Source organism: Mus caroli, unplaced genomic scaffold (genome assembly GCF_978045245.1).
Source record: "Mus caroli unplaced genomic scaffold, Mus_caroli_1 scaffold_11, whole genome shotgun sequence".
Lineage (NCBI taxonomy): Eukaryota > Metazoa > Chordata > Mammalia > Rodentia > Muridae > Mus > Mus caroli.
In genome coordinates this window covers 44007293-44025663 of record NW_028227266.1, presented here as the reverse complement: position 1 = coordinate 44025663, position 18371 = coordinate 44007293, and the positions used below count along the sequence as shown (strand labels likewise).

General features: G+C 44.3%; 1 protein-coding gene across 2 annotated transcripts in view; it reads right to left on the bottom strand.

The window, feature by feature from the left end:
• Window positions 1–18371, bottom strand: part of Sik3 (SIK family kinase 3) — a 203970-nt gene that overhangs the window by 78344 nt on the left and 107255 nt on the right. For both annotated transcript variants that reach the window (XM_021173280.3, XM_021173281.3), the window contains exons 2-3: window positions 16082–16198; window positions 12312–12375 (exon numbers count right to left, since the gene is read on the bottom strand). In XM_021173280.3, the coding sequence (XP_021028939.1) occupies window positions 12312–12375; window positions 16082–16198 (181 nt within the window). The remainder of the gene's footprint in view (window positions 1–12311; window positions 12376–16081; window positions 16199–18371) is intronic.

The window sequence follows — 18371 nt, the reverse complement described above, 5'->3', positions numbered from 1 at the left end:
GGGGGAACTGTAGGGTGACAGAACAGTGGCCAGTGATTAACACCTAGAGTTTCCATTCTACAGAATACAAAGTTTCAGATGACAGGACTGCAGTGTCATTATTAATGTTACTGAAAATGGTTAAAATAATTCTGTGTACTGAATATTTTACAACTTTTAAAAAATGGAATGTCAGCTGGAATATCTTCAAGACATCAAAATTTGAAAGTATACTGAGATGTGATGTATTAATTTCAAATAAGAAATTAAAAACTATAGATATCAATAAAGGTTATGATTAAATATCTTTTCATGTCCTTATTACTAGGCCAAGGAAAACTACATTTTCCTAAAAGGGTTAAAACATAGTTTGAAAAACCTCTCAGGAAAAGTGTGTATGTATACAGATATATATATATATTGACACATACACATGTATATTTATGTACACACACAAAACAGGAAAAAAAATTCCTTTGGCACATACATATACTAAATTCAGCAAAAAATGTTTGGCTTGGGTATGATGCCAGCACTCAGAAGACAGGGGGATGGTGAACTCAATGTAGAATAGGCTACACAATGAGACCTTATCTCAAAAACCTTCCATAAAAAAAATATATTTTAAAAAGTCATAAATAGTGACTGATGAGACTGTGCAAGCATGAGGACCCAAGCTCATATATCCTTAGCACCCATGTAAAATGTTGGTTTTGGTACATGCCAGTAATCTGACCCCTTGGAAGGTGGAGACTGGAGGATTCCTGAAGCTCACTACCATTGAGTCCTACTAAAATCGTGAGTTTCAGGTCCAATGAGAGACTGTATTTCAAAACTATGGTAGAGAGAAAGAAAAGCAGCCAACATCACTCTCTGGCCTCTGCGTGCACTGAGCTCACATGGTTCAAATAACATCTTGATCAGAAAACTGTCCATGACAGGATCCCCAATGGAGGAGCTAGAGAAAGGACCCAAGGAGCTGAAGGGGTTTGCAGCCCCATAGGAGGAACAACAATATGAACTAACCAGTACCCCCAGAGCTCCCTGGGACTAAACCACCAACCAAAGAGTACACATGGTGGGACTCATGGCTCCAGCTGCATATGTAGCAGAGGATGGCCTTATTGGGCATCAATGGGAGGAGAGACCCTTGGTCCTGTGAAGGCTCTATGCCCCTGTATAGGGGAATGCCAGGGCCAGGAAGTGGGAGTGAGTGGGTTGGTGAGCTGGGGGACAGGGGAGGGGATGGGGGTTTCAGAGGGGAAACCAGGAAAGGATAACATTTTAAATGTAAATAAAGAAAATATCTAATTAAAAAGAAAAGAAGATAAAGGAAGAGAAAAAAGAAAAGAAGGGGAGGGAAGGGGAGGGGAAGGGAGGGGAGGGGAGGGGAGGGGAGAGGAGGGGAGAGGAGAGGAGAGGAGAGGAGAGAGAAGAGAAGAGAAGAGGAGAGAAAAGTGCCAATGGCGCTCTGAGGGAAATGCACAGTGGCTTCCGCAGGCATCCTGTACAGATTACAAACATAAACTAGCTATGTATGATATTAAGAAAGCAAAAATACAGATTAACAAATGAGGAATTAACTGGGGAGGAAATGGCTCCTATTTGTTTGATCAGTGATCAGATAAGCACAGTGGTGTGGTTATCTGCCTCCACTGTAAAGTCTGAGCAGAGTACTAGTCTTCATAGTCTAATAATAACAACAACAACAATAATAATAATGAACCAGTTTGATGGGAGAATACTAGTTTTATTTAGAAGGATACAAAGAATGTATGTGCTTAAAATAACATATGTTTTAAAGGTGACAGCAAGCTGGCACACAGTATGTGCTATGTTAATATCCCTGAAGATCTAGAATTTAACAAGATAAAAGTTCTCAATGGAACATGGACCTCACCATGTAGCATTCAATGGTTACGCAATTTTGTCCTTACCACTGCCTGCCCTACTGGCAGTCCTTGAATGCTCCATGGCATAAATAAATTGGTTTGTGGGAATTCCTGGGTTTCATGCCTGTTGGCACCACTGGGTGTGGGCATAATGTTATTGTGCACTGTGTAAAGATTATCCTTTGTTATTCCAATGCTGATTCTCTGCCCCCATATCTGGTTGCAATCCAGACATGGCACTGCAATGCTTATTCTAATAATCTCTTATTTCAATGCTATGTAAACATTGTTCCCCATTCATTCTCTGATTTGTCAATAAAAGCTGATCATCCAATGAGTGAGTGGGGGGAGAGAATAAGGCTGGACTTCCAATCCCAGCAGGGGTCGGGTGTCTATAAGGAAAGGGTCAAAGAGACACCATGAGAACACACCTGGGAGGTAGCCAAGTTAGCTCACAGGATTAAAATAGACTAACAAATGCTCAGATACTGTACTATAAAGCTTGGTTAAATAAATCTTTTTTTTTGGGGGGGGGGGTTGGTTTTTCGAGACACCACCCGGTGGTTAAATAAATCTTATAGTCTCTGTCTCATTTATTTAGGAGTTGGCTGGGACAGATAAAAAATTATCCCTTAAAAAAAAAAAAAAAACTGAACTAACAATTGGGAAATGTTATCTTAAGTAAGTGAGAGCGTTCCTAGTAAGTCATTCACACTTCAGCAGCTTCCTCTTAAATTAGCACTTTGTCTTCAATACCTATGGGTTTTGCTGGCATCCAGGGAGCTTTTGATAAAAGTGCTGGGTTTAAGAGCACATGATAGGAAGTTTGAGGGAATATATCTCAAGAAATCATATTGGGGGAGTTTTGAATTATGAATTTAGTGATTTGCAAAACTTACTAGCTTCTCGATTCTACTGGAACGTTAGGCAGAGCCACACTGTCATGGCTGCCCTTTTACAACGCAGTGCTAAGCAGCAATATTCATTTCGCTGAGTCAGCCAATAGAGTAAACAACACGCATGCAGTGATGCACTCCACTTCTTCCAGGTCAAACTTCCCATCTGCTTCCTTTTCTCTGTACACTCAAATAGCAAAGATAAACGTGTTTCTCCCCTATGTCAAAACCTCACACAACTAAAATAAGTGAGCAGGAGAAATGACCATTCATTCTCTGCTTGACTTGGAATACGTGTGTGCTGTGCTAGACACCACATTAAACAATAAGAGCAGGTCACGGCTGTAATGCCATCTGTCCATTTTTCATTCCTTCCTTCTTTCATTCAGCTGATCTATAAGTAGTTAGTGCCTATGCAGTTTCTGTGGGAACTATTCTGAGAATTGGCAAGCACCAAAAATTACAAAATCCTGGCTTGGGATATGGTTCAGTATCTCTTGCCCAGCATGTGTAAGGGCAATGTTGACTCTCAGGAACCAAAACTACAAGACAAACTCCTTACTGTCAAGATGCACTTTGGTAAAGCCAGATGGAAACAAGTGAGGCCAGTTAGATGGCTCAGCAGGTTAGGAAATATGATGACCTGCGTTCAGTCCCTGGAACCCATATGAAGACAGGGGAGGAGAAATTCCATAAAGTTGTCCAATGACTTCAATGTGGATGCATGGCATGCATACAGAGCATAAAAATGCTACACACTAACAAGTGACTGAGTATGTGTCAATTGGTTATAAAGACTAATAAGAAAAGTAAAGAAAAAATGAGATACAGAATAGTCAGCCAGTAGGAAAAACAAAGTTTAATTAAAGTTGTCTCAAATGAGGAAATGCAGGAAAGATTCTCAAGTAAGTGGAACAAAGATGTGGGAAGAGAGTTGCAGAAAGAAATGGGACAATATCTAGACCTTACAGTGGAGCACAGAGAACAGCCAAATGTAGAAGGAGCAGGAGAGTATTAGGAGCTATAGTTGGAGACAGGGTTGTGTGTTTTAAGCCCTTGTAAGACAGACTTAGTGAGCGAGGCACAGGAGCTGAGTGAGATGGCAGCACTAGCAGAGGTGTCAAGAGTGGTTCAGTCTCCAGTCCCCTAGGCAAGGTCAGCATAAACACAGCTACTGAGACCTACCAGGCAGTTTCCTTCTATCCCAGCATCTGCGGAGCTCCCCTCTGAGCTCAGCACCCCTCCTATGGCCATGCTGTAGAGCTGTGCTGCTAGAAGCTAGCAGCTTCTCTTGCTAGGCTGCCTCTGCCACTGAACTCCAGTGCAGACAGACTGTCCTTCATCGGAAATGCTTGGGGTCAGTATTTCCAATTTCAGGGTTTAGTTTTATTTTGAATACTCGTATGAATTTTACCAGATAGTTCTCATCTAAAAACCCCCAAATCAAAAATGCTTCAAAAAAACAAAACAAAACAAAAACCCAAATCATATTGGCATTCAAAAGCTTCTGATTTGAAAGCATTTTCCAGTTCAGGCTCCTGGTCAGGCATTCCCCATGTGAAGCACAGGCTCATCACAGCTTCTAGATCAGCACCACAGAAGCACATCTGCATAACTTCTAGCAATTACAGAGGAAAGTAAGCAGTACCTCTCACTTTGCGCTTGATCTCAGTTAACTTATCCAGCACATTTCACAATGGGAATGATAGAGAAATCAGCATTGAGACTTGCTCTTCTCTGCTTTTCAAGCACACTAAGTCTTAGAAGTCCAGAGTCTACACATGGCACACTACCAATTAAACACTGAACTGACTGACTATGGCCAAAGTAAAATACTTTTAGTTCTTTCAAAATAGGGTGCAATTAAATATGAAAGCACTGTACAGTATGGAATCAGAATGTGGCCTTGCCCGGAGAAAAGATCTAGCCTCCCCTAGGCTTTGTGGTGGGGTGGGGTCTTTATTAGCCTGGAGCCTCAGTTGTGTTAGAAGGTCTAATAATAATGAAGGAACACTAGGAAGACCAACCATGTGAAATTAAGCTTAGGACTCTGGGACATCATGTCAATTGTCCTGAAAATTGAGGTCAACACTATGGGCAATCAATCAACCAACCAACCAACCAACCAACCAATCAATCAATCAGGCACACATAAAATAAAAATGTGGATGCAAAGGCTGAGCCTCCCTGTAACAACATTCTGTGCATATTGTCTGTGCCAAGACAAAGCACACCCAGGCAAAGGACAATGAAGACTCTGCACCAGCACTTGTGGGCCTGCCAGCTTTACACCATCCTTGGCTGGTTTCACCGAGATCCTCTCCCTGGAAGAGGGCACAGCAGTGAGTTCTGAGAGTCTTCCAGCAGTTTATCACACCTGAGTGGCTCTGGGGGATTTCTCAACTTACACTTGGTGCCAGAGTGCGAGTGATCTTGGAGAAAGTGCTTTCTCTGTGGCAGCTAACCCCTGCCCCAGCAAAATAAAAAATCTCTTGTACAATTTTCTGGCTGCCATTCAAATGCCACTGTAAACTAACCTAAATTCACAGTTCAGTTCCACAGCTGACCTTGCTCCATTTCCAAAGAGCAACAGCAGCGTGTGAGCGGCAGCAGCTCACACACTGAGAACCATATTCCTGGACTTTATTGGCCTTATTGTTCCCAACACACTTGGTTTTCAATTTCACGTAGACCTCCAGCCTTTCGTATTCTAATGCATGATCATTTAACCTGGTCATACTTGTATAACTACTGCCGCTGAAGCACAGACATCACGAGAAAAAACCATACATGTCTTCTTTTAAAATCGCAAAATTCCTCCTTTGTTTGACCCCATCAGTTCTCCTTGTGATGTGCCTATTTGTGGGCCTTCATATTTAGGCTACATTTGAAAGTCCTTGAGGTTCTTGGATATGTGAGTTACTATTTTTTCAAAATGTCTGCTAGTTTCATAGCCATTTTTTCTTACAGTTTCTGCCTCTGTCTCTACACCCTCCTAATACTGTCACTGTGCACAGAATATGCTGTCTCCTACAGTGCACAGAATGCTCTTGACTGTCTCCTCCCACTGTGCACAGGATGCTCCTGACTGTCTCCTCTCACACTGCACAAGATGCTCCTGACTGTCTCATCTCCCTGTGCACAGGATGCTCCTGACTGTCTCCTCCCACTGTGCACAGGATGCTCCTGACTGTCTCCTCCCACTGTGCACAGGATGCTTCTGACTGTCTCCTCCCACTGTGCACAGGATGCTCCTGACTGTCTCCTCCCACTGTGCACAGGATGCTCCTGTCTCCTCCCACTGTGCACAGGATGCTTCTGCCGGTCTCCTCCCACTGTGCACAGGATGCTCCTGACTGTCTCCTCCCACTGTGCACAGGATGCTTCTGACTGTCTCCTCCCACTGTGCACAGGATGCTCCTGACTGTCTCCTCCCATTGTGCACAGGATGCTTCTGACTGTCTCCTCCCACTGTGCACAGGATGCTCCTGTCTCCTCCCACTGTGCACAGGATGCTCCTGTCTCCTCCCACTGTGCACAGGATGCTGCTGACTGTCTCATCTCCCTGTGCACAGAGGATGCTCCTGACTGACACCAACTCTGGAAGCTGCCTTTAGTTCCTTCTTCTCATCTCTGTACTTGAGTGTGGCAATCTTATTGATCTATCCTTGAGTTTATGTTTCTTCTTTCGGGCAGTTCAACTCTGTTGCTGAGACTTCCTAATGATTTACGAATTTCCCAGCCCAATAATTTTTTAAAACAATGTCTCCTGTTGATATTCTTTATCTGAAGTGACATTATGATTCCTGCATTTACCGTTGTTGCTTCACTGGTGAGTCCCTCTGTGTCTGTGATCATCTTTATGTTTTTCTTCTGGTAAATCTGGCATCATCTACCTGCCTATTAGTCATTTTCTTGTGGTCTGCATCTTGTGGTCCAGTAACTGGGAGTGCCTTTGCTGTTTGGGGGTCCTGTTGCTTTGGCGGAACACTGGGTATTCTAGATGACAGACTAGGGTACCTGAGGTTTCTGATATACCTCCCACCTCAAGGCTTCTGACTGCTTTGTTCCTTTAACACCTGGATTGACTCCATCCATATTCTTAGGATTTGGGTCCTCTCTTCTGGGCAAAACAGCCTGGCAAATCCTGGGATCTCCATAGTTTGAACTGAAGTCTCTACACCTCTTTTCTTAGCCAAACACAGCCATTCAACTCCATTAATTCCTAGCTGATTGCCCTACTGTATTATTCGTGGATGCGAGTTGTTTTACAAACAATATAGCAAATATTGGTCCCTTTGAAGGAATGCTTTCTGATCGGTGCTTTATTTGTTTGTTTGTTAGGTTTTTTTTTTTAATAACTTCTGACTCAGAAGAGTTCTTTCCAGAGGTGTTGTCTGAGGGACTCTGCTTTAGGCCATCGGGCTGGGGGCTGAGATGGTTTCATGGATCTAACTCCTCAGGTGCCTCTCAGCACATCCTCTACTTGACCTTCTTTTCCACTTGTGAATGAACGCAGGCCCTTTGAGAAGACACTGGGATCTGTTTTTCTCTCTAATGGCTGGAGCTAGATACAGAGTCGAAGGCAACTTGCGAGCAACAATCAAACTCTGGGAGCTGAAGTGCAATGAAAAGAAATGGGAAGATGGCCTGACATCACCTCAGCCCAACTGGCAGGAAACCAGTCTTCTGTATGACCCAAGCCAAGAGTGACGTGCTTCTCCAAACAGAAGGGAGACCCCACTTCAACGATACTCTTCAGGACACAGCCTCCCCAACAGGTAACAGGAAAGATGATAAATATTAATGAGATGACAAATATTAACGATCTACTCTTCCTGGGAAGACAGCCACCTCTCCAGATGCCAGTACTAAGAAGACCTCGCTGTATGTCCAGATTGGAATCTGTCTCTACCTCACCCAGCCTGTGTGCATATGAGGAGGGCATGGGAGAGTCGGGGAGGCTGTGGGCTCAAGAATCTAGACCTTCATTGCTTACTGAATTTTCATAGATGTTCTTGAATAACTGTTTTCTTTCTTTCATTGCTGCTTGTTCATAGGATCAGTCTGTAGATCAATTCTCATCAGTTTTACATGGCAGCTGATGAGAATTCTGCATGACTCCTGCCGAAAATTGTCCACCATTTCTTCTTTTTGTTTGTTTTAGGGCTTTGTTTGTTTGGTTGATTTTTTTTTTTTTTTGGTTTGGTTTTCTGGTTTTTGTTTTGTTTGTTTGTTTGTTTGTTTGTTTTGAGACAGGGTTTCTCTGTGCAGCCTTGGCTGTTTTGAACACTCCCATTTGTTCTTTAACATGAAGAAGGCAAAGGGAAGCATATGCCAAAGCTCTCTATGCTGGCTCATTATATTCACACCCTTCACCCAAAACTGGAGGTGAAACCGAGGGACTTAAAGGGGGCTGCACTTAAAATATCCATAGCATGAACCCTATTCCATCTTCACAACTGTAGACCTTATTCTAGAGACTCTGGGACTGAGTCCAAGAATTACTGGGTTACTTGCCTCCAGCAGAGGGTCTATGGATGAACCTATCCATCCCTGAGCCCCCTGCACTATGCCAGGCCCCACAACCACCTCCCCAGGCCCACATTAACCTTTGCTGAAATGGAATCCAGGGTCTCATGCATGCTAGGCAAGCATATTATCACTGAACTCCGCCTCCAGCCCTCAGCACCTCCCTTCTTGACTAAGGGCCTCTTCTCTTATCGTGTACACGGACACTTTAGAAAATCAGTGCCACACGAGACAGCTTATCCTTGTGCAGCCTCATTGTCTGTCTGATTTGGGGTTTGATTTGATAGTAACCAAACCTAGGCCTTGGCACAGGTTAGGTAAGCTATTCTGTCACAGAGCTCCTCCACAAATCTGTGTGAGGTTTTAGTAATTTCTTTGAGTAATATGTAATTTCTTCTCTTCAACTGGATCATTAAAAAGTCTACTATGGGCCAAGGAGATAGATGGCTCAGTAGGTAAAAGAGCTTGCCCTGATGGCCTGATGGTCAGAGTTCAGATCCTCCATGTGATAAGCCCGGTGCTGCAGTATCTGTAGTCTCGGTGTCTCTACACTGAGATGGGAGATGGGAGAATCACCCACAAGCTTATGGGACAGCTAGCCTGGTATAGACAGTGAAGTCATAGAAACAAGAAACACTTGACCACAAAACAAGGTGGAAGGCAAGAAGCAACTCCTACAAGTTGTACTCTGATCTCCACACGTGTCCTGGCATGCAAACTCCTACATGCACACAGCAATATTAATCATGTCAATTAACAATATATTCACTTATATAATTATATGTTAGGTTGTAATAGATAATTGTGTGATATTCCCTTTTAAAAAATACCAAAACTGTGTTCTGTGTACTCATGCATTAAGCTACATATACACAAAGGGTTTATGACCAAAAAGGACTGTTATCTTTCCTTTTAAGATCTGTTTTCTTGCCAGGCATGGTAGCACATGCCTTTAATCCCAGCACTCAGGAAGCAAAGGCAGGTGGACTGCTATGAATTTGAGGCCAGCCTAGTCTACAGAGTGAGTTCCAAGACAGACAGCCAAGGCTACACAGAGAAGTCCTGTCTTGAAAAAAATCACGGGCGTGGTGGCGCACGCCTTTAATCCCAGCACTTGGGAGGCAGAGGCAGGCGGATTTCTGAGTTCGAGGCCAGCCTGGTCTACAAAGTGAGTTCCAGGCCAGCCAGGGCTATACAGAGAAACCCTGCCTCGAAAAACCAAAAAAAAAAAAAAAAAAATTGCCTGGTTTTTGAGCCGGGCGTGGTGGCGCACGCCTTTAGTCCCAGCACTCGGGAGGCAGAGGCAGGCGGATTTCTGAGTTCGAGGCCAGCCTGGTCTACAAAGTTAGTGCCAGGACAGCCAGGGCTACACAGAGAAACCCTGTCTCGAAAAAACCAAAAAAAAAAAAAAAAGAAAAAGAAAAAAATCAACTAGAAAAGGACAGTGTTCCCAAAGCAGGACACATGCAATGTGCTTGCTTAGAGTGTCAGGAACATTAAGATGAGCCAGCCTCTGTTATTCTAAGGATATCAGTGCCCCTCTATGAACAAAGGCCTTATTATGACTTAGCTAACAGGCAGTTCATGGATCAGAGATGCTGTGCTTCCTTTCAGGACAAAGTTTATAAAAGGTGTTAGGTAACAAAAGTTGCCCATTTGTTTTGTGTGCATTTGTGACCCAACGTGAAGCAGTATCAGTGAATCGTGTGCCTGGGTGTCAGGCCTCCATGTATTCCCCATTGGCATCAGACAACTTCTCTCTCCCAGTCTCTGGCATTCTTCTATTCTCCACTTTGTGGACTCATTAAACCAGGAAGACGTCTGTGCTCTCTATAGCACTGCTATACTCCGGTATGGACTTCACAGCCTGCATTCTCCTAGTCTAAGATGCACATAGATTTCCATGACTGTCTTCTATTAGATTTCTTCATGGAGGAAAATCAGTGTCTTGATATGGAACCATTACCTCCAAAGTAACTGATTGGCTTGTAATTATCATATGTGCTAAAAGCCTACACTATTGTCTTGATATACAATATTATTATTCCAAGATTTTAATGCACTAATTTCTTTGAAATGAAGTATTTCTTTAAACACTGTATAGTGTAAAATAAGCATAAACACAGCCGTTTAAAGGTAAGAGGAAGAAACACTTGGTCCTCTATCAAAGGGGGGAGGAATAGAAGCGACAATGATACTTTTCCTGTAAAAAGTTGATGGGTTTTTTTGTTTGTTTGTTTGTTTGTTTGTTTGTTTTGAGACAGGATCTCTCCATGTAGCAACAGCTGATCTGGAACTCACTATTGACATCAGGCTAATTCAGAATTCACAAGATTTCTCTGCCTCTACATGCAGAGTGTTAGAATTAAAGGTATGCATCACCATGTCTGGCCTAGCCTACAAATGCACCCACCACCACCACCACTACCACCACATCACATCACTATTAATTAAAAAATAATGTTCACTTTAAAAGTGGGAAGTCTCCTGGGAGTCTATAGGGGTAATGCCAGCTAAGAATCCTAGCAACTGGAGATATAAAGACTGAAGTGGCCACCTCCTATAGCCAGACAGGACTTCCAGTGGAAGAAGAAGGACATAAATCCACCCACAAAACCTTCCACCCAAAATCTGTCTGCCTACAAGATGTTTAGGGATAAAGATGGAGCAGAGACTGAGGGAACAGCCAACCAATGACTGGTCCAAGATGAGACCCATCCCATGGGAGAAAGCCAACCCCTGACACTATTAATGATACTCTGCTATGCTTGCAGACAGGATCCTAGCATAACTGTCTCCTGAGAGGCTTCACCTAGCAGTGGATGGAGGCAAATGCAGAGACTCACAGCCAAACATCAGGCAGAGCTTTGGGAGTTCTGTGGAAGAGTACAAGATAGGACTGAGTGTGCACCACAAGAAGACCTACAGAGTCACCTAACCTGAGCCCATGGAAGCTAACAGAGACTGAACCACTAACAAAGAACATGCATGGGCCGACATAGGTGCCCTACACATTTATAGCAGACGTGCAGCTTTGTCTTCATGTGAGTCCCTTAACAACTATATCAGGGGCTGTCTCTGACTGAGCTGCCTGCCATTGGACCCCTCCCCTTTCTCTAGCTGAACTGCCAGGTTGCACCTTAATGGGAGAGGACACACACAGTCCTGCTTCTACTTGGTGTCCCAGGGCAGGGACGTATACAAGGGGGGGCTTCCCCTTAGGAGAAGAGGAAGGGATAATAAGAAGAGGAATTTATGAGGGTTGGAAAGGGGTTGGGGGGCTGCAATCAGGATATAAAATGAATATATACATTAATGAGAAAAGTGATATTATACTTCTAAAGTGTTGTAAATTAATACTGTTTTTTATAGAATACAGGAGTTTAAGTTTGCCAATCTGCCTTTCACCTCTGTTTGGCGGTGTTAATTGCTGTCAGCACAGAGAATTCTTTCTTTAGTTTTTACCAGGTCAGGTTTGCCTGGAACAAAATCTCATGATGTACAAAGGTCAAGTTCTCATGATGTACAAAGGTCAAGCCCAGAAGAAACAGCAGCTACAGGAGGCAAGTAATCAGAGCCATCGGGGACTTTGTGCGCACAACAAGGGACAGGTTTCAAGGTTATATTTAAACAAGGGTTAAGAATGTAGGGCCCTTCCTCACGCGAGGGGCTCCCACACATGTGGGATCTCCATCACCCTGGCAACCTCAGCTACAGCCTGGTAACAGGAAAGACCCTCTGTCACATGAATGGCAGGAATGTTTGGTTTTGAGATCTTTTATCTCAGCTGTTAACATCAAACTAGATCAAACAAAACACCTTTGCTCAAGAATAAACACAGTGGAGGGATTTACCTGGCTGAGCAAAAAAAAAAAAAAATGCTGAAATACCACAATGGCATAGATTGCAGCATCAGGCGAAGGCTGAGACAGCGGCTAAGACACAGGACAGCCATTCTGGGTTGGCATAGTGTGCTCGAGGGTTGTTTAAAGGATGCAGTGAAAGTACTTACCAAATATCTCCCCTCCGCTAGCGTATTCTGTCACCAGGTAAATCATGCGCTCTGTCTCCATGACCTGCGCAAAAGCAAGAGAGCGATGTGACACAGGCGGCAGGCTGGTCCAGCAGAACCAGTGATTCTGATGGTAACAGCGCTGCTTAAAGGGCACAAGGCATGGGGAAGGGACAGACATTACTGTGAGGAAGGGGAAATGGGAACATTTATTGCTTCAGAGGCATGGTCCTGTAATCCGATAAGCTGAGAAGCAAAGACGCTGCTAAGAATTAGAAAAAAGCTCAATTTCAACATCACTTACAGCTCAGAGAGCCCCTCACACATCCCACCCAGAGGGAGAGTCTTAGGGAGAACACTGGGTCATCAAGGAACAGCTAGAAACCACACAGGACTTGATTTCTAAATGGAAATGTGAATTTGGTTCTCATGGACCATTTGTTCATAAAAGGGTGGATCCCATAAAATACCAGGCCTTTCAATAATGCAATCCAGCTGTACTTTGTCCAGTCTGTTTTGTAACTTTTTAAAAGTCCATAGTCAGTGCTGTTTCCCTTTTTTCCAAACCCTGTATGTCATGCATGAATTTGTCAGGATCACTGGTGCAGAAACCGAAGGCCAAAGGCTTCTGCCCCCAGCTACACCCATTCTCACAGAGACAGGGTGAGCACTGGGCAGCTCCCTGAGGATGCTAGGATGACACAGCTGAGCTGCAGCCCCCATGTTATCTAAGGCCACGATTTAAAACAGAAGTCAGAAACAACGGTCAACATTCACCTCAATATGCCCAGAACATTATCCTTTCAATGATCATAAAAACATTTTAGACTGTTTCAATTTTTACCTTAAAATGACCTTAAGCTAAAATAAACTACATTGGGGTTGGCAAGATGGCCCAGGGGTTACAAGCACTGGTTGCTTTTCTGTAGGACCCAGGTTGAATTCCCAGCACACACAGAGCAGCTTGTAACTGTCTATGTAACTCCAGTTCCAAAGGATCACACCCACGTGTGCACAGGCATCCAGGCAAAACACCAATGCAGATAGTATATTTAACAAAACAAAACAAAACATTCTTTTAAAAATTTAACTTCTCAGTCACTTTGGTCACTCCTGGCTCTGGCTACAGCTTATTCAATTCAGACCCACACTTTTTCTTTAAAAGAATTATTTATTTTATATATATGAGTAACTGCAGCTGTCTTCACATACAGCAGAAGAGGGCATCAGATTCCATTACAGATGGTTGTGAGCCACTGTGTGGTTGCTGGGACTTGAACTCAGGACCTCTGAAAGAGGAGACCCACACTTTTACTACACGTGGTTCATTGATTATCCTGCTTGCTGGGTTCTCTTTCTCTCTCTCCCTCTCCCTCTCTCTCTCTCCCCCTTTTTTTCTCTCTCTAATTTATTTATCTTATGTATGTGAGTACACTGTTGCTGTCTTCAGACACACCAGAAGAGAGCATTGGATACCATTTCAGATGGTTGTGAGCCACCATGTGGTTCCTGGGAATTAAACTCAGGACCTCTGGAAGAGCAGTCAGTGCTATTAAAAACTGAACCATCTCTCCAGCCCTTTCTTTTTTATCTTTTTACATCAACACCACATATGTGTAGAATAGGAACATGTGTGAGGTGTGTGTGTGTGTGTGTGTGTGTGTGTGAGTGAGTGTTTATTGCTTGGTTGGAAGCGTTGGTTTTTGACAGAGGAACTTACTATATACCAGGCTAATCTGAAACTCACTACATAGTCTACCCTGGGCTGGACCTGCCATCTTGCCTTAGCCTCCCAAGTACTCTGACTACAGACCTGTTCTACCATGCCTGCCTTTCTTTTTAATGGCTTTAGAATAATCCATGTTATGAATACATTTTAAGTTCATCTTCAAGTAATACAGCTGTGCCTTTCCAGTGGCATCAAACCATTGCTGTGAGAGGCCTGTCTCCATAATTCACTTATATGACAAAAAATGTTCTATATTAAATATACTGCAGGTATTCAGAAAAAATATTGTATTGTTTGTTTTCTTTGTATCCCTCCCTTTTTTTTTTTTTTTTTTTTTAACTCTCATTAGCTGCCTATGTTCTTTTACTACTCAACTTCTCAGGGACTCAAAATTGTTGTCTCTGGTACGTTAGGCACACTTGCTCATTCAGACCTAAGGAGACAGCCCTGATCCCACAGGGAGACACTCTCTAGTCCTGCATTCTGGTAGATTGGAATCATGACAACAATTCTAGGCTCAGAAGGCAAAATAAAAACAGACTCAAAGAAGGTGGAGTCAAAGTCAGAGCTGGAGAAGGCAGATTGTCTGACCTGAGGCTAGGATCATAAACTTGATCATCAATTCTGCAGGACACAGTGGCGTCCAGCAGGTCAGCCTGCGTCCCACATTTACTTTAGGACGCCTTACTATAACAGGTGAGTCCCTGTTGATTCAGCTTCTGGTGTGGCCATACACACCTTTAGTCCCAAGCAGTCTGGGAGGCTGAGGTAGGAGGGTTGTGAGTGAGAGACCAGCTAGGGATACAGAGTAAGAACAAATTAGCAAAATAAACACAGGAGAAAATACTTAATTTCATTCACTCCACCAAGACAGGCAAGGAGCCAAGGGTAAGACACCTGCCTCACTGTGCAGGGCCTTCAGACAGCAACAGGGAGGATTCTAAATTTGCTTTTTATAGAAGGTAGCTTTTGCCAACATTGTTTACCATGATACATTTCAGCAGGTCTGATTGACAAAACTCATTTCACCTTGTGAGTAGCTGACTCCAGAGGGGAGCTACAGCTGTGGGCTTATCCACTCATGCCTCTATACATGGTTGCTTTTCCATAGGGATCAGCAGGCTCTGCAAGTCTGCCATAGTGCCGGCCTGCTTCTTCAGCCTCACACATACCTGGGTCAGGAGAAGTCCCCTGCTGACTCACAGCAGTGAGCACACTTCCCTCAACTCTGGAGAGGACTACTGCTGCAGAGCTGGGAGCAGGCTGGAAGAACACACTCAGCACCCTGCAATCTGAGGAACCCCACCTCTCCCCAGAATATCTCTTCCACCAGCCTGCTAAGGTGAGGTTCATCCTTCTGGTCAGTCTGAAATTCCATCCAAGAGATGCACTACTTGTGCCATAGCATTTTGCTGGTGGTGCAAAGCAGGCTTGCTTCATAGGAAGGTAAAAAACACTACCACAGAAATCGTTTTCATAATACGGGGTTTAACCTATATTCTGAAAGAGCAACTGGAGAACTAAGCCCTGGCTCATCTAGAAAAGACAAGAGGGTAGGGGCTGACTCGGGCAAGAACTCCTTCTTCTTCTTTTGTTTTTTCTCCAGCTTCTTTGTGTAGCCCTGGCTGTCCTGGAACTCACTCTACTGTAGATCAGGCTGGCCTCAAACTCAGAAATCCGCCTGCCTCTGCCTCCAGAGTGCTGGGATTAAAGGCGGGCAACACCACTACCCAGCGACACCCGTAATTCATAGTTTAAACTCATGTGGTATCTAAATAATCACATGAGGCGATAACACAGTCTCTGTTCCTTTGTGGTTTCCACAATGCTGAGGATCTCTGATCCACAGAAGGAAACGTTTAGCCTTAGACTCGGTCTGTGTGTTGCTTGGGAGAATCAAAGGACATGGGTGGGTGGAGGTCCCAGGGAGCAGGGAAGAAGGGTGGGGCAGTGCTCGGATGGCAGCCCTTCACTCCGCGCACCCACATCTTCCCAGTGGCAGCCTTTCCTGTGGGCTGTGCAGGACTCCCGGCCCTCCTACCTGGTAGAGCCTGATGATGTGTGGATGGCAAAGCATCTTCATTATCTGAACCTCCCGGAAAATCTTCTTCAAGTTTTCTTCATCCAGCTGGCTCTTATCTATGATTTTAATGGCAACCTGGCAACAGAGGAAGGAAACGTATGGGAGCATTAGTAAAAGCAGTTTACTCAAGAAAATTAAACCCACTTTAAATGGCTAGCATTGTGTTTTCAGGATGCCAAGTAATAAAACAGTGTAACTCTTTAAAAGACAGGATATGGATTCCAAGGAAGTCTGTCTCAACGGATAGGCTCCAAGAGCAGATGGGTTCTCTGTAATTCTTAAGCTGCCTACACAGTAAAAGCCCAGGACGGAACATCTCGTTACTGAAAAAATGTGGACAGCGCTAGCTAGGTCAAACCATGCTTCCATGAGCAGAGGGCAGGACTTCCTGCAAAGACGAAGCACGTGTGACAGGTCTGAGAAGTCGCTAAGGTGCCAGCAGGAGGGGGCAAGACAGGGGTGGCAGAGTTGGTGACAGCAGCTATACAGAACACTCACCCTGTGACAGTCTCAGCTCCGACTGCCTTATGTCGACAACTCCCTTAAACCTCACAATGCCTGTGATTATGAACCTTCTTTATTAATATGGAATCCACAGCACAGAAGAGTAAGCAGCAAACCCAGTACTCAGTCATTAACAACGACTATGCGGCAGATCCAGGTGGTCTGGCCTTTAGAGAGAAGCCAACATTAAAATCCTATGAACCCCAACACACAGTCTCAGAACAAGACGCCACGCAGGCCACACTGGTTTTCTTCAGACTCTGTAGTCAAGGCTGGTCTCAGCTGCCACCTTTTTATTTCAGACCCCAGAGTACTGGGATTATGTGAGTGACTCGCCACGGAACACAGCACAGACATTTTAAAACACAATGAAAGATGATGGGCTTTGTTTCAACCCACTAAGTCACACCCCCACCACCCTACTCGGTGTTTTGAGACAGGATCTCTCTACATAACCCTAGCTGACCTGGAACTAGCTCTGTAGACCAGGCTGGCCTCAAACTCACAGAGTTCGTCCTGCCTCTGCCTCCTGAGTGCTGGGATTAAAGGTGCATGTGAGCCACTGGGTCCAGTTTAATTTACTAAATCTTCAACTTTCTTATCATCCTCAGAGAAATACTCAAAATACTTGTTTCACTTCAAAAATGTTTCTGTATCTTAGTTTCAATCACTTAATCAATACATAAATCAATATTAGTAAAACATTCAGCTCAGAGCATGATGACTGTAAGTTAGCCACCTGTATGGATGCTTGGCATATAGGTGACTTTATTTGCAGTTTTTTCAGATATCAGAATGGAGATAGCAGGAGGGAAGGTACCAAGAGGCAGGCTTGAGCGCAGTGCCCAGGACTCAGCCTGCTGGAGGAATGTGCTCAACGCCCTGCGTGTGTCTCCAGCTCCACAACTAATGGGCACAGCTGTGACTTCCAGGACTTGGAATCTCCTCTGGGACAGAGGTGCAGTTGCTGAGCAAAGGATGAGCGCTTCCACCCAGAGAGATACAAGGGGAACAGGAGGCTTAGAGCAGAGAAGGAAGTGGACAAGAGAGCAGTGGGAGGAGCCTTAGACATTGAAGAGCAGGACCACCACACCTTCTGCAACTCTGATCTGTGAGGCCCACAGGCATCGCTGGTCATCGAGCAGACATCACTCCACCAGCTGGCCTGGCACTGCACCTGCTTCTCCTGGGCCTGCTCCCCAAACCGTACCATAGCAAACAGTACCTCTTTATGGAATTCCTCCACAGCATCAAATTGTGGGCTGCTCCTCAGGGTAAAGGAGACAAAGACTCCATAAAACACTGAAAGGGGAGCTTGGCCCAGTTCTGGATATAGGATCATAAGCAGGGACAAAAAAGAAGCCAGTTGCTTAAACTAGAAAGTTTAGAACGGTCTCTTAATGTATAACATAGAGCAAGTTATTTTAACTCCTCTATTTCCTTCTCTGTAAAACATGGGCATGGGCATGGGCATGGGCATGGGCATGCACACAACCTGCTTAAGTGTGTCTGGCCTGTGATACACATACACGAGATTAGCACCATCCTAACCTCCATTTTCACACTCTATATAGCTTCAGGTAGCATCTAACTTCAATCTCAGAGTATTAAATGGAAAATTACAGAAATAAAGGATGCCGGTTTTAAACTGATGGCAGTCTACCAAGCTTGAGGAAGTTGTCTATAGGCAGTTGTGTCCTGCTGGGGCATGAATCATCTCTCCACACAGCACACCCATGCCATA